Genomic DNA, 15,509 nt, shown 5'->3' with positions numbered 1-15,509 from the left:
ACGGGTTAGGCGACACTTTGTTTATTTTCTTATATTGAAAAGTAGGGACTTTTTTAGTAAACTAAAAAGATAAGGGGCGAAGAAGTTACTTTTAATAATTGAAAATCATTGTATAAGTACAATTTTTCTTTTTGTAGTTGATACCCAATTATAAAGTGGCGTTTGTGTAGTATCGTACTCGTATATTTGATTGTAAAGACATAAGTAAATAGTTAGTTGTATAAGTATATATTATGTATGAACGAGGGGAATCATGAAATTAAATAAGTATTTTGAAACGATGTTTTTGTACTCCAATAACACAAAAGTAAGATTAAATAATTGTCAGTATTTTTTATTCGTAATACACTTTGATGGAGTAAAAAGTTATATAAAACATTTACCATTATTCTCAGTGTCCCAGAGGCTATCAGCATCCCACTAGTAATTCAGGCCACAACGCCAATTTAACTCGACATGATCTCCAGCATTAATATGCGAAACGCGTAAAATTAAAGCCTTCTTTAATTAAAAAAGGTCGTCACCAAAAAAATATTTACCCTATAGGGAGATATTCCTCATTAAAATACAAAAGTTTGGGTAGATGGATGTGCACGGAGTACGTAATGTTTTATGCATCACGGGCGGGGCAGGTGGCTAAATTAAATTTGGGCATGCAAATGTCAGTCACAAGTCATGGCGAGAATTACCCGGCCCTTGAAGGCGCTGGGACACAGCCCTTCGAGAAACGGTCGCTTCACTTCCATTCAACATACATACATACATACAATCACGCCTTCCCATAAAGGGGTCATGAAAATAGTTTTCTTAGGGGTTAAGGGAAACTTTCAAATATTTTGAGGTATGTTGAGGTAACGTTCGTATTCAGACTTCGCCAACCTTCAGGATAGGGAACAACTGATTAATCAGATTCAGATTCAGATTGTTTATTGGTAAAATATGATATTTTACACGTCAGTTTTTATAAGTAAGTATACAATAATTTAAACTTAAGTACATTAGTATTAAGACATTTCACATGATAAGAATGTACATTATACAATTTACATTACATAATCCATACAATCTCAGTTGTCATTTTCTTCCCATTTTCGACCCCCGCTCCGGATCGTCGCTGCTGCAGCTGATGGATTTAGTTAGTAGTTTAGTTCTAATTTTATTTATAATTGTTAATTTTTTCTTCCCTGCATAATGAATGAAATTGACATTAAATATATTTCAATAAATCATCAACTCACACTTGATCAAAATATTGACTACATCAAAATTGTTTTCCCAAAAAAATACCTAATGTTTCCTGATAGATATATGGGTCGGGAAGGCACACGAGTGAAACGACAGGTAGCCATTAGCGAACTGCTTTATTATATTGGTAACAGGGTGGGCGCAGCCACCGCGCGTACTTATCTATACCTATGCATGCATATACAACAATCCCTTCCCCATAGTTCCTTACTCTAACCTAAAACTAACATCATTATTATTCTAAAAATATTGTTTATAATCAAAACGCGGTCGAGCACGTCTGAGTCTCGTGGACGAGTCCGCGGTCCCGGGAGGCGCGTTGTCCGGCGCCGCGCGGTCGGCGGCGAGCGCCGGCGCAGGCACGGTAGCCGGGCTTGCCGCAGCTACTGACTCCTTCTCTGTAGGCGTCGTATCTTCCTCCTCCACCGTCAGTTCCTCTTCGACATTGAGGCCTGTAGGCTGGTGAGACGGGGATTGCCTGGTCATTGCCTCTGATTCATCGGCTGAAATGTCGGGCGGTGCCATTGATGGTAAGGCGGCCTGTGGGCCGGAATCAAAAATGGGAGGTAAGTCAGGAGGTGATAACTCGCTGTCTCCAGCCGGTGTTTGACTGGACTCGGGATGACTCACGGCTGTCGGTGTGACTTGGCCCTTATATTTAATAATTTGATTTATGTGTCTTTTCACTATTTTGTTTGTTTTGTTGTCCTTTATGAGATAAAGCACACGACCTACTTTTTTGATTATAGTCCCTTGGATCCAAGTGAAACGATTTTTATTTATAAAGTTTTTATATAAAACTGGCTCGTTCGTAATAAATGAACATCTGTTTACTCCTCCGTAATATTTAATCTGCGAGCACTGTTTATTGTGAACAAAAGAGTCAGATGTGGTGAGCGGAGTTGATGATGATGACTTTTCTGATGTAACACGTAACAAATCTAATCGTGATCTCAATTGTCTACCAAATACCAGCTGTGCTGGTGATTTCCCTGTAGTAGTGTGTTTTGAATTCCTGTAGACAGTGAAATAGGTATTTTAACAATTGGTTATTAACACTTTTACCTTTCGCGTTTGACATAAGTGCGGCTTTTAGGCCCTTTTTAATCACCTTAATATATGCCTCCGCGAATTCGTTACTGGATGGATGATAAACCGGTGATGTTAGATGTTGTATGCCATTTAAAACACAAAATTCTTCAAAGTATTGACTTACAAAAGAAGTGCCGTTATCACTGACTACTGTACAAGGGATACCGTACCTAGGCATGAATTCGTACAGTTTATCAACTACATTGATTGATGACGAATTGCTTTTCATATCATAGCATTCTACCCATTTACTGTAAGCGTCGACTATGACTAAGTACCAATGTTCATTAATAGGGCCCAAAAAGTCCATGTGTATTCTTTGAAATACATGTGCTGGAATTTTCCATGGTGCAAGTGGGACGCGCGGGGGAGTTGGCCGCAACCGAGTGCAAACCTCGCAGGCCCCGATCAGGTTCTCGATGGCGGCATCAATGCCTGGGAACCACAGCCGCGAACGCGCCTCCGCTTTACTCTTAACGATACCTAAATGTGCGTCGTGTAACTCTGCCAGCACCTGACTTTGTAGGCTCAAAGGAATAACGACCTTATGGCCTCTCATTAAGACACCATTTTCAACCGATAGCTGAAATCTACATTGATGGTAAGCCTTAATATCGTTATCACTAGTTTTGCGCGGCCAGCCGTTCTGCACGAAGTAAACAACTTTTTTAGAGTCGCATCATTATGCGTCTCCTGCTTTAACCGATCTAAAGTAATAGGCAAACAACTGCCCTCTAATACGAAGTTTACATATGTAGCATTGTCAGCCCCCGCGACCCCCGCGCGGGCGGCTGGCTCATCCGGTAATGACGCGCGAGATAAGAAATCGGCGCAATTATTGGCACTACGTACATATTCTATTACGTAATTATATGCAGATAAGAATATTGCATATCTTTGCAGTCTGTTTGCTGTTATCTCTGGTATTCCTCGATGCGGTCCGAATATAGATAACAATGGTTGGTGATCGGTGCGTAAAATGAATGGTTCCGCACGTGCATATAAATATTGATGATATTTTTTTATTCCGAATATCAAACTTGTTGCTTCCTTTTGTATTTGCGCGTATTTTTTTTCTGCGGCATTTAACGTTCGGGAAGCAAAAGAAATGGGGCGTTCAGATCCGTCTGGCTCAATTTGGGATAAAACTGCGCCAAGACCTTGGGGAGACGCATCACAAGTAAGAATAAGTTTAGCGTCCGGATTATAATGTGCAAGGACTTGATCTGACGCTAACTTTTTCTTAATTTCCGTAAAAGCCTTTTCGTGTTCTGGTTTCCACTCCCACCTTACATCTTTTTTTAAAAGATCGTAAAGTGGACTCAAGATGGTAGAAGCTCGGGGCACAAAGTTCCTATAATAATTGATCAACCCTAGAAATGATTGAAGTTGATTTATGTTTTTAGGGACAGGTGCCTCGACTATAGCTTTGACCTTGGTTTTAGATGTGCTTATACCATCTTTGTTAATAACGTGGCCTAGATACGTTATTTCATTCTGGAAAAAAGAACACTTTTCCTTCTGAAGCGTCAGCCCCGCGTCTCTGAACCGCTGCAGCACCTGGTGCAGGCGCGCCACGTGCTCCTCCCTACTCCGGCCCGTGATGAGCACGTCATCCAGGAAGCATAATACTCCCTCTAAATCGGCAAGAATATTATTTAGGGCGCGTTGAAAAACCGCTGGGGCGCTAGAGAGCCCAAAAATTAAGCGGCGATATTTAAATAACCCCCGATTGGTGTTGATACACGTGATATTATCGGGGTCGTCGATTTCAAATTGATTATACGCCATGGACATATCTAGCTTCGTGAACTGTACCCCCCCGTGTAATTTCGAAAAAAGTTCTTCAATGGTAGGCAGGGGATATTTCTCAATCAGTAATTGTTTGTTTATTGTTTGAGAATAATCGGCACAGATCCTAACTGATCCGTCGCGTTTGAGCACTGGTACAATAGGCGACGCGTAATCTGAATATTCAATTTGCTCAAGAATACCTAAACTTTGTAACCGTTTAATTTCACTATCGACTTTGTCCTTTAAGGCAAATGCCACGGGGCGGGCTTTGAAAAAAACTGGTTTAGCGTCCTCCTTAAGTTTTAATTTTATTTTATATGTTTTGAAACGACCTAGTTTATTCGAAAATAGTTCTGGATAACGCGACATCAAGTCACTCGCCTCGTCAGTTTCAGACTTTGTTTTTGTACAATAGAGAATAGGCGTGAGCTCCAACTTAAATTTGGAAATGAAATTTCTCCCAAGGATGACCGGACCCCTTTAGGTATGACGTGTACATCAAGAATAAAAGTCTTGCCCATGTACGTGACCGGTAATTGTATAAATCCCGTACTTGGTATCGGAGTTTTATTATAACCGGTAAACCTCTTGTTACTAGGGGATAATGGCACTTCCTTAAACAAAGACTCGTAAGTTTTTTGTGAAATGGCGGTAATCGGGGAGCCGGTGTCTATCTCACATTCTATCGATAACCCGTTAATAATTACTGTTTCTAACATTGGTTCACCCTTCACCGAACGGATATTAAAAAACTTACCATCATCATCTTCGCTCACCTCCTCCGACTCAACGTATTTGAGGTTACACATCTTACGTAAATGACCCTTTTTTTTACACCTTTTGCACTTGTAATTTACGTAACGACAGTTTTCAGCTTTATGACTACTTAGACCGCACACAGAACACTTATTCCCGCGACCCGCCGTAGTTTCGCCGATTTTTAACAGGCTCTCAGCGCCGGGCACCGCCGCCGTCGCGGCGGCCGCCAAGGTCGCGCTGGCTGCGGCGCGCGCGCACCGCACACTTTCAGCGATGTCTATTGCTTTCGCTAGGGTGAGTTCGCCGAGCTCCTTCGAAAACAATTTTTCACGCTCTTTTCCAGACTGCATGCCCATGATGAATCTGTCCAAAAGCGCCTCCTCAATGTTCTTGAACTGGCAATACGCCGCGAGCCCGCGCAGCCGCGCGGCCCACTGCGCCGAAGTTTCGCCTACCTTCTGCGTAGCCGAATGGAAGTGATAACGCTCCGCGAAGACGCAGCGCTTCGGAGTAAAATGCGCATCCAACAACTCCACCACTTCACTATAACTTTTAGTTTCAAGAACATCAGGCAGTGCAAGATTACTTGCTAATTGATAGGTACTTTCCGTAAGCGCACTTAACAAGATGGCGCGCCTTCTCACACCCGCTTTGTCGCTTGCTTGATCGATGTTGTTTGCGATGAACCACTGTTCTAGCCTATTTTTGTACGTAAGCCATTCTTGCTGTTGATGATTAAAACTTGAAAACAAGCCAACCGAGTTTGAAGTTGCCATGATACACGGTACACGGCGTTTAACACGTGAGGTAATTATCGAATCGTCGCCACTGATAGATATATGGGTCGGGAAGGCACACGAGTGAAACGACAGGTAGCCATTAGCGAACTGCTTTATTATATTGGTAACAGGGTGGGCGCAGCCACCGCGCGTACTTATCTATACCTATGCATGCATATACAACATTTCCTTAGACAGTTTTCCTGTATCTTCTATAGTTTCCGATTTCCCCATACTGTTGCACTTAAAAAAAAACACTGTAAATAAACTGTGTATTGAGGAAACCGAACACTTGTAACAGCGTAGTTTCTGATCACATTTTCGGACTAAGTAATATGTCATTATTAACTTTCTAGATCCTAGTTTCGCAGTTGTTAAAAACTATATTTTACTATGAAGTTATTTTGATAAATAATAAAGTAGCTGTTCTCTCCAACTCGCGCTATCTTCGACCGTACCGCGAGTTTTTCATTTGGGCTCAATTCCCAGCATTAGGGGGTTTATTCAGCCGTCTGCCGTCATAAATATCATTGTAATAATAAAATATGCCGTAAAACACCTCAAGTGCGAATAAACAGGTGGAATGTTTATTTGATTTGCCATTATATTTTTATTAACGGACTTGTTTTGGCTGGAATACATTTGATACCTAAGGGTTAAGGTAAATATCGAACAATCTAATTCGAGTGTTCGATACGAATGGTAATTGCTATTATAAAGTAAATATGTATGTGTAAGGTCGGTGTGCATGCTCATTAGGAGTGCAGCGGGCGTTACGCGCGGCGTACTTGTCAAATAATTGAAGCTCATACCAGTGTCCTAATCCTAAGTCGATGCTGTATAGTGTGGACGCACGCTTGCCCGCGTTTTTAATACCTAACAGAAATAATTCAAACATAAAAACTTTTATAAAATCAATCAATAACCGTTGTACGCTGTTCTCGTTGTAATTTGACGTTACTTATCACAAACAAAAATCCTTAGAAAAAAATGTGTATAAAATACGCAAATTAGAAATCACACATAGATATTTTGAGGAGCAGTTTTGAGTCAGGAGCAGACTTATTAAAAGGTTTGATTCTTGAAATAATACAACTCAATATTCAAACTACAATTTTGCGTTAGCTCCTAGTAACCTATCTCTCAAAAGCATGTCTCGTAGTCGTAACGGTGTGCAATTTCAGTTCTCGTTAGGGAGGACAAAGCCTTGTTTCCGTCTCAGACCATTCAGAACTTACTCATATAGGTTAACAAATACAGGTGCATGTAGGTACAAAAATAGGTTAAATAGGTATCTAGACCTCCTATCATCCAATCCATCCAATCCAATCCAAAGAATGATTCCTCATAATGTGTGTTTTTATTCAAACTTTCACGATTTTCACCCAAGCTTTAAACTTAAACGGGGCTGAATCGAAGATGACTTGAGATGAACATTTGCCCCGAAGTTCAACGTAACATTGCAAGTATTACAACCGCCGCAGACTGGCGATGGCGGGGAGTTGTATCAACATCGTCTAGTTGCGCGTTTTGCGAACTACCCGCGCTTGACCTTCATTATTTAATTGTAGGTACGCTATCATCAATCGATGTCATGCAAGTAACAACTTCAATACAAAATATGATACGCTCGGCCGCCATACAAATAGATGAACTTGTTTCTTCTCTCTAAATCTAATTCTGTGATCATGTCCGAAAGTTCAGCCTAAAACTGTAATGTAAGTATTTAACTAAATTCCGTTTGAATTTGTAACTTGATAATTTTTTCATTCCTTTTTTAATGTGATGTATTTATAACAGTTACAAACTATTTTGGGTTTTCAACAGTTTTACATGTTACATCCTAGATAATAGGCAAGTTGCAAGGTGAGCCCGAAGTTGCATAATCTCCGTGGGTAAGTGGTTGTTTTGAAACTCGCAACAAAGCTTTAAAGTTGACGACGCTCCGCTTTGTGTTACTAAATTAAACAATCGGTGTAAGTAGATAATGGCTTGAATAATTATAAGTACTGTTTTAAAACAAATTAACGTAAAACGTGGCTTTGAAATGTACCTACAATATAAGCTAAATTTAACAATAGATACAGGCTGTAATCCATACAGCATGCCTTTTGGAAACAAGGCAGGTCCTACCATTACTAAAACGGAGAGCCTAACAAAAAAGATTACAAATTAAAAAGTGGCTTCAACTCTTTTTATTTTGCCAAACTATACGGCTGTACGCTTACGTCTCTCTAGCTAACTTTCTATCCCACGATTCCCACGTCTATCAATACCGGCGTCTTCCATTTTTAGACCTCTATTAAACAACGGTTGCGTAAAGTCCTATTAAAGCAATTTCTTTATAGCACCTAAATACGTTATAAAGTTATAGTGGAAAGATCAAAACGAACGTTCTGAAATGGGCGTCTCATGTCTTCTAAATTGAATTACACCTCATGCCGGCAGAACAACTAGTTCGTATGTCCGTCACGCGGATACAGTTGTAAATCGCGCGTTTTATGGCCGCACGAGTGAGCGGATGGCACTTTGTCTCACTAAAAACTGAAAACCACTTTTCTTACTTATCTCTACCTATGCCGTTGAGATTATTGTGACAATTGTGACCATGAAGCGATATAAAAATGAATCGAACTGAACCAGACGAGCAGAATGCAGATATTATTATTATCGATATGTTAATTTATATGTAGCCACATTTTACTAGCAGAACATGAAACAATGCACCAAAAGTATCTCACATTATAAATTATCTTTTCTAAATGTATATTAAACTGTATTGTCCGCTGTTCAAAATGTCAACGCCGCACGTTCCGACCCGTTGCAAGGCCAATATGAGCATTGAGCATACACTAGGCCTTACACTTAGCATTAATCCGGTCATTTTTCTGCTAAATGACAATAAAAGCTCGGCCACACATGCGCGTTTTGATAGCGTAGGCGGAGCGGTAGCGGAGCGTCAGCGGAGCGCAACGATAGCGGTGCGCCGGACGAACGCTGGCGGTGCGCCCAGCGGACGCCGGCGGGAACTAACGAGCGCGGATTGCGAGCGGAATGCGCGCGGATTGCAAGCGGGACCGCTATCATTGCGCTCTGCGAACGCTACGCTATCAAAACGCTTTATGTGTGGCGGAGGCTTAAATGAACAAATTACTTTGTATTGTATATTAATATAGCTCAAACCGATAGAACCAAATCTCCGCTTCCACCAAAACTTAAAAATGAACTCAATTATATGTTAATTGCGGCATTATTTATAATTATAGTTTCCCCAACTGTCCCATTGTCCTGTGCCCTCTTTCAGATGTATCCTTAATTGTAGCCTCAAAGGCTGAATGAGGCTGAAAAGGTCCTCGTTGAATGTGACACGAGTTAAAAAGGACTAACATAACACGATGAATGCCTACGAGATAGCATACAATGCGTTAACATTTATTCAGTGTAATTTGCTCTAATCTCATACTATTAAAGCGACATTTGTATATGTTAATTTGAGGGTGCCCATTATTTACATTTAATGAGCAGTGCTTTAAGCCTAAATTATTTGATTGTGATTTTATGAAGGAGATGTATTATGTTAATCCATACTAATATATAATCAGTCAAATGTCAATCAAAGCTTTAATAATCTGCAATGCAGATATATTACAGGTATACAGGGTGTCCCAAGACTATGGGACATGAACGGAAAGTACCTTAAATATCGTAGATAGGGTATTTTGCTACAAGAAGACTTTATTTTATTTTTAAAACTAAGTAAAACTCCATTCATAGATTTTTAAATAATTACATCTATTATTATAAATATATATGTATTGTATTCGTTTATTTCAGACATAACAGTCCATATTGTTACATTACGTTACACTTATATTTAAAATTAAAGCTATAGAATTCAATTATTAATTTAAAATGAAAACCACAATTAAAACAAAATAAATACGAATTAAATTAAATTAAATCAAACTAAATTAAATTATATCAAATTAAATTAAATTCAAAATTTCAAATTTCAAATTAAATTAAATTAAAATTAATATAGTATAAAATAATTTGTGAATATTAATATTATATAATAAATTAAATATTAAATTAAATTCATTCAATAAAATAAAGTAAATAAAAAGAAATGTCCGACGTGTGCCTGAAATTTGAAATTTTAAACATCAACACAAATGTCTTTAACTCTTTATTACCCCTTGTGTGATTCATTGTTAGTTTCACGTGTTTTTTTTTTGTCAACCTGTAGCCGGCTAGTCAGCGGAGAAATTAAACGAAGGTTCTTTCAGTAAATAATATAATATAAAAACTAATATATACAATAAAAAGGGAAATATAAATATCGTCACTGGCCTTTAGGATCCCCGGAATCACTCTTCGCCGGGTTTCACGACGTAGGTACATTGACCGCGGGTCTTCACTTGAATACGGCGAGCGACGTACAGCGGAGCCCAGCACAAGAACTCAGCAAACCTCTTGTGGCAATGGATATTATTATATCTATTGACTTATTGATCCTCTTTAGGTTAAATGTAGAGTAAAAGGCTGCATAAGAGGCAGCCTAAATACACTGTTTTTAATACAGACACAAATCATTATGTTTTAAATATAATTAATATCAGAGCAATTTATGTGTGCAATGAACAATATTGTTTTAAAACTACATTGAATTAATTAAATAAAATGTCAAATTGTATAAATAGTATAAATACTAGTCTAGAAACTTCTAGAATAAATTTTATGCTAAATGTCAAAAAAAGTCAAAAAATTTCTAATTAGTACTTGTATTAGTATTATTTTTTGCGGGTTACCCTCATCTGGCAGAATAATTTTAGTCCGAAACACACTTCGCATAACATGTTTCGCAGAAACACTTTCGGTCGAATGGTAATTTTGCAGAAAACTTAGTTGGCATTATTACTACCACGCATAAGATACATTTGGCAGAATATTGTTTTACAGAACATTACTTTGGTCGACTTTGGTTTAGCATAATTGTATGTACCATAATAATCTTATAGCATAATATTACATTAGCAGAATCATTACTCGCTATCAGAAAAGATAAACTGCCCCAGAGTCACCGTTAGGTACGACGACGAGCGAAGCGAGGAGGAGTGTTGTTAGGTATCTTGCATCCCCAACACATCCAACTCGCTATCAAATAGCAAATTACAACTTTATGCCGCCTAAATATTATGCACAAATATTATCTGCAAATGTATTGTTCGACTAGAAGACTATTATGCTCATCAACATTATGACAACAGACGATTCGGTATTATAAAAATCTGCGAAATGATTTGTGCCAAAGCATATTCTGCGTAAGGTGTTTCTGCCAAACTTGACTTCTGCCAAGACGAATCAAATATATGCGTAAAAAGTTTCTGCCAGATAATAGTGAACCATTTTTTGCATGTCATTGAAAATTATTGTTTATCATAAGTATTTTTTTTTTGTCTTAATGCAGGTATGTGTTGTCTACCTACCTACTTAACAATTACGGTGACAATAACCTAGTTAAATGCATGATGTATTCTCATGGAAGTGATGTATATCTTAAATGGGAATAAATTGTCTTTAAACCTAATATAAAATACAAGTACCTAATTTAGCACCATTTCCTTCCAGCGAAGTGATTTTTTTTGTCTCCGAAACAAAAGACGCGCGACAAGCTAATCTATTTTTCCCTCAGCGGCCAGTACGCGTGGCGGCTGCAACATGGAGGTTTGACATGTTACAAACCTACCGATATTTCGACGCAGCTACGCGCAACACGACATGCAGATAATAAGTTATAAGATAATATGAGTCATTATCCACTTAGTACTAAAAATAGCGCTAGTGGCCTAGCGGTAAGAGCGTGCGACTTTCAATCCGGAGGTCACGGGTTCGAACCCCGTGCTGTAACAATGAGTTTTCGGAACTTATGTGCGAAATGTCAGTAATACCTCGTTACCCTTCGTGTCGGCAGGTCAGAAAGAATTCGCTTTCGTAAAACTAGTGTCTACGCCAAATCTTGGAATTAATTGTCAAAGCGGGCAAATGCCGAGACAAAGCAAGGGGGATGATGATCCACTTAGTACTAAAGTTCCAGCAATCCATTCAAAATGCAACGATGCATAACAGCGACGGTCCCGCAGTAGGTTAAGTATAATTTAGTGTTAGCGCCCCTGGTTAGCTTTAAATCAGGGGCAATGGCCCAGGTGTCGTACAGCGTTGTATTTACATAGCCACTAAGCTGCGGGATGGATGTAGTCGTTTACTTTGTGCAATGGTTATTGTGCATGTGTGGGTAGCGAAGGATAGGTGTAATCATTTTGCGGATAATAATTTTGTGGATAGTAATACGAGTAGGTAGGTACCAGCAGCGGTTGGTCCATACAAGCCGATTCCCACCGGTTTGCCTAAAATTGATTACAAGTAAAGTACCTGATGTTAAGGTAGGTTTCTTTTTACTAGTAAAGTACCTAATGTTAAGATTGGTTTCTTTTTGCTCAGTGTTGCCTATCAGAAATTTTTACCAGCCGCCACTGGTAGGTACTACATGTATTTGTCGGCTCCCCTTGTTTTGGCATAATTTTACAATCAAGAATTCTTTTTGGCATAATGTGTATTGGCATAATTCACCTTTCGCATAATCTGTTATTGCATAGTATAGTTACGCATAATTTGTCTAAGCATAGCATAATTATTTTTGTTTATCTGAATATATTTCGAGCATAAAGGTTATTCGCCGAATGGTTTTTAAAATGCATATACATTTGTGCATAACATTGTTTAGTCGAAATTCACTACGCAGAATTTTTATCATAGGTAAATAATACTACTATATTGATTTCTAACCTAACCTAACCGACTCTCCTGACAGCTTCAACATTCTGATTTGAGGAAATATGCCAAATACAATTATGCGAATCAATTTTATTCATAAAAACAATCGGCGTAAACAGTATTATGCGAACAAAGTATAATTCGTATTATGTTAGATTATGACAAATAAGTTTTCTGCCAAATTAGCATTCATCGAAATTCGATTATGCGAAGTCTGTTATGCGAAAATCGTTTCGGACAATTAAAGGTATGCCAAATAGAAGGCACCCGTATTTGTCACTTGATGGTCACATAGCAAGTAGGTCAACGCTAGAAGACACCCCTAACTTGCTGAGATAAGACCATTTCGTGTCATTTTAATCGTTTTACGTTACCTGTTAGATGCAATATTTATATTGTGTAATTTGCCTGGACTGTGTTACAAAATGTCTGTGTTTGAAAAATATAATGGATATCATTGCCATGCCATAAATTGGTTATCAATGTTTACTTACAGTCGGTTGCACAAAACCGTCCGTTACCCAATTTAGCCGCATTTTTTTTGTATGGGAGTTTTCATAGACATATTGACCAGAATATATAGACCGTGATCACCCTTTTGATTTTTCAAATATCCCAAATTGAGTTTTCCGTGATCATGGTGCATGCAACTACGTCGAAATATCGGGAGCTCGACAAAAATCAAAAAGGTAATCACATTCTATATCCCAGTCAATATATATAAGTCTAATGAACATAACCGTGAATTATTCAAAACTTTTAGTTTCCATAGGCTTCTGCTGCTTGACGTTGATGACTTTGCTATGGTTGATACAACCGGCCCTTAGTCTCTTAACTAATAGTAACGATTGCAAAGGATATTTTAAAGTCCGACACATAACAGAAAATGTGTCCACTTTAATTTTATTGACTGGGTGCTTCTATCGAGTAAAAAGATCCATCTCACGAATTGAACTACTCTTACCTATATTAAATCAGGACAGTTCTACAGTTATCGCGGACCGTCTAGTCCGGACAACAATAGTTCCGGACAGCGTAGCAATTAGTCTGGCGGACAACCGGACAAGTTTCACGGCAGGCCGTGGACATGCTAAAATTGTGTTGTTACTTGTTGCCTTATGATAGTTTAGATTTTAATTTTAGATTTTTGGACGCGGACGAGTATCGTGTTTCTTATTTATTTATATTACTAATTATTATTTAATGCCTGCTGTACTTAACTTAGGTACCTACTTGTTAGGTGCACACTGCTTCTAATAGTATCTAAAATCTCATTGCATTTTCGTATTAAAACTGCGAGATAAATACTTACGTACGGTAAACATTGTTTACTTCTTCATCAATTCTATTAGAAAGAAAATAAATGGCACTGGCTATTATTTACTTGGCTAAAAAACAAAATGTTTACCATAAAGTTTATTGTGAGGTTTATTAACAGCAATGTAGGTATTCTAATTGATTAAGAACAGCTCGACAACAGTCGAATACCGGGATCCAGAAAACTATAGTTCCGGACAGCGTAGCAATTAGTCCAGCGAACGACCGGACAAGTTTCACGCTGAGCTATGGACATGCTGAATTGTCTCGTTAGGGACTTCGATTACCATTCGCTTTTTGGCTGTCAATTGGCTGTGAAAAAGTAGCCAAATTATGTGTTTAATAGTACTCTGTGACTCCCTTTGGTATTTTCATTTCACAAATGTATTGGAACTATGTAATTTTGAACAAAGTTAAATGTATAGACTTAAACGAATAATCAGTGGGCTCCTCTATAGTTGCAGGCCAACTGGACCGTGTACTCTTATAATATCAAACGTATATGTATTAAGGGGCTCCAAACGGTTCTCATCGATTTTCACAAGCTATGATTTGAAATTGGCTATCGGTTCTTTTATATATTACATATAGGTTAGCTTAATAATATTGTGCAAATAACTTAACTATTTTGTTCTTAATATAATTTAATGTTGCACCGCCTACAATTTCTCTGTTTTGCCCGAAGGTTGACTGGTAGAGAATGCCTTATAGCATTAAGTCCGCCTTGTGTACAATTGTATTTTCTTTGTGCAATAAAGATTAAATAAATAAATAAATCTTTTTTCTCTATTCCTAAATTTTAAACATGGTCTAAAGAAACACTTTTATCGAAATTTGATTTTAGTGAAGAGTATTACATACATGAAATCGACATGTTTGGAATTAACTTTGACTTTTCTAAAAGTTCAAGAGAGATAAGTAATCAAAAAGCTGATAAAAGCACAAGAACAGTTTTTTTTGAGATAGGAGGCAAACAAGGAGAAGGAGACAGGTCGCTTGATGGTATGAGCTCACCATCGCCGATATGGACACTGAAACACCACAGAAGGGTTGGGAGGTGCGTTGCCGGCTTTTAAGATGGGAGTACGTACTAGAACATACTCTTCCTCAAAGTTTGAAACGTCATACCTGTCCAGAATGAAGGCAGTAGAAATAAATTATTGTGTGCCTAGTTAATTTATTAGTCAAGTAATGTAATTTAATAAGTATATGAAACCAGGTAAATTAAATATAATACGTACCTACCTACAGCTTTAAATGAAGAGTTAATGTTTTGATGTTGTGTTATGAGTATGTATGAGTGAATGTTCTTTAAATGATGAATATGTAAAAAGATATAATTTATACGTGTAGGTAATGTAGGCTGGGTTGCATAATTAAATGCAAGCTTATCAGTATTAGTGATTTTCCATAGAAATTCACTAATAGTATTAGCTCGTATTTTATTATATGGACCATGATTTCTATAAATGGAATATACAATACAATTGTAAGTACACCTCAATTGTAAATACAATTGTAAGTGACCTCGAAAAAGCATACGATCGCGTACCCCGAGAGGTTTTGTGGTGGGCTCTGAAAGAGAAATGCGTGCCTGGGAAGTATGTGGAGCTAATTCGGTCAATGTACAGCCAATGTTATACACGCGTCCGGTCAGCTGCCAGCACCACCGACAGGTTCAGTGTCGCG

At 38.2% G+C, this 15,509-nt stretch overlaps 1 protein-coding gene across 1 annotated transcript; it reads right to left on the bottom strand.

The window, feature by feature from the left end:
* Window positions 1–2,137: 2,137 nt before the first annotated feature.
* LOC125226710 lies at window positions 2,138–5,848 on the bottom strand. Its single transcript, XM_048130788.1, has 2 exons — window positions 4,889–5,848; window positions 2,138–2,260 (listed from the first exon to the last, which is right to left on the bottom strand). The coding sequence occupies exons 1-2, from the start codon at window positions 5,664–5,666 to the stop codon at window positions 2,199–2,201; spliced, it is 840 nt and encodes a 279-aa protein (XP_047986745.1). The 5' UTR covers window positions 5,667–5,848; the 3' UTR covers window positions 2,138–2,198.
* Window positions 5,849–15,509: the final 9,661 nt, after the last annotated feature.

The sequence above is a fragment of the Leguminivora glycinivorella genome, chromosome 5 (genome assembly GCF_023078275.1).
Source record: "Leguminivora glycinivorella isolate SPB_JAAS2020 chromosome 5, LegGlyc_1.1, whole genome shotgun sequence".
In the NCBI taxonomy this organism is placed as follows: Eukaryota; Metazoa; Arthropoda; class Insecta; order Lepidoptera; family Tortricidae; genus Leguminivora; species Leguminivora glycinivorella.
The sequence above is the reverse complement of the archived record's forward strand: the minus strand, read 5'-3'. Positions and strand labels throughout refer to the sequence as shown.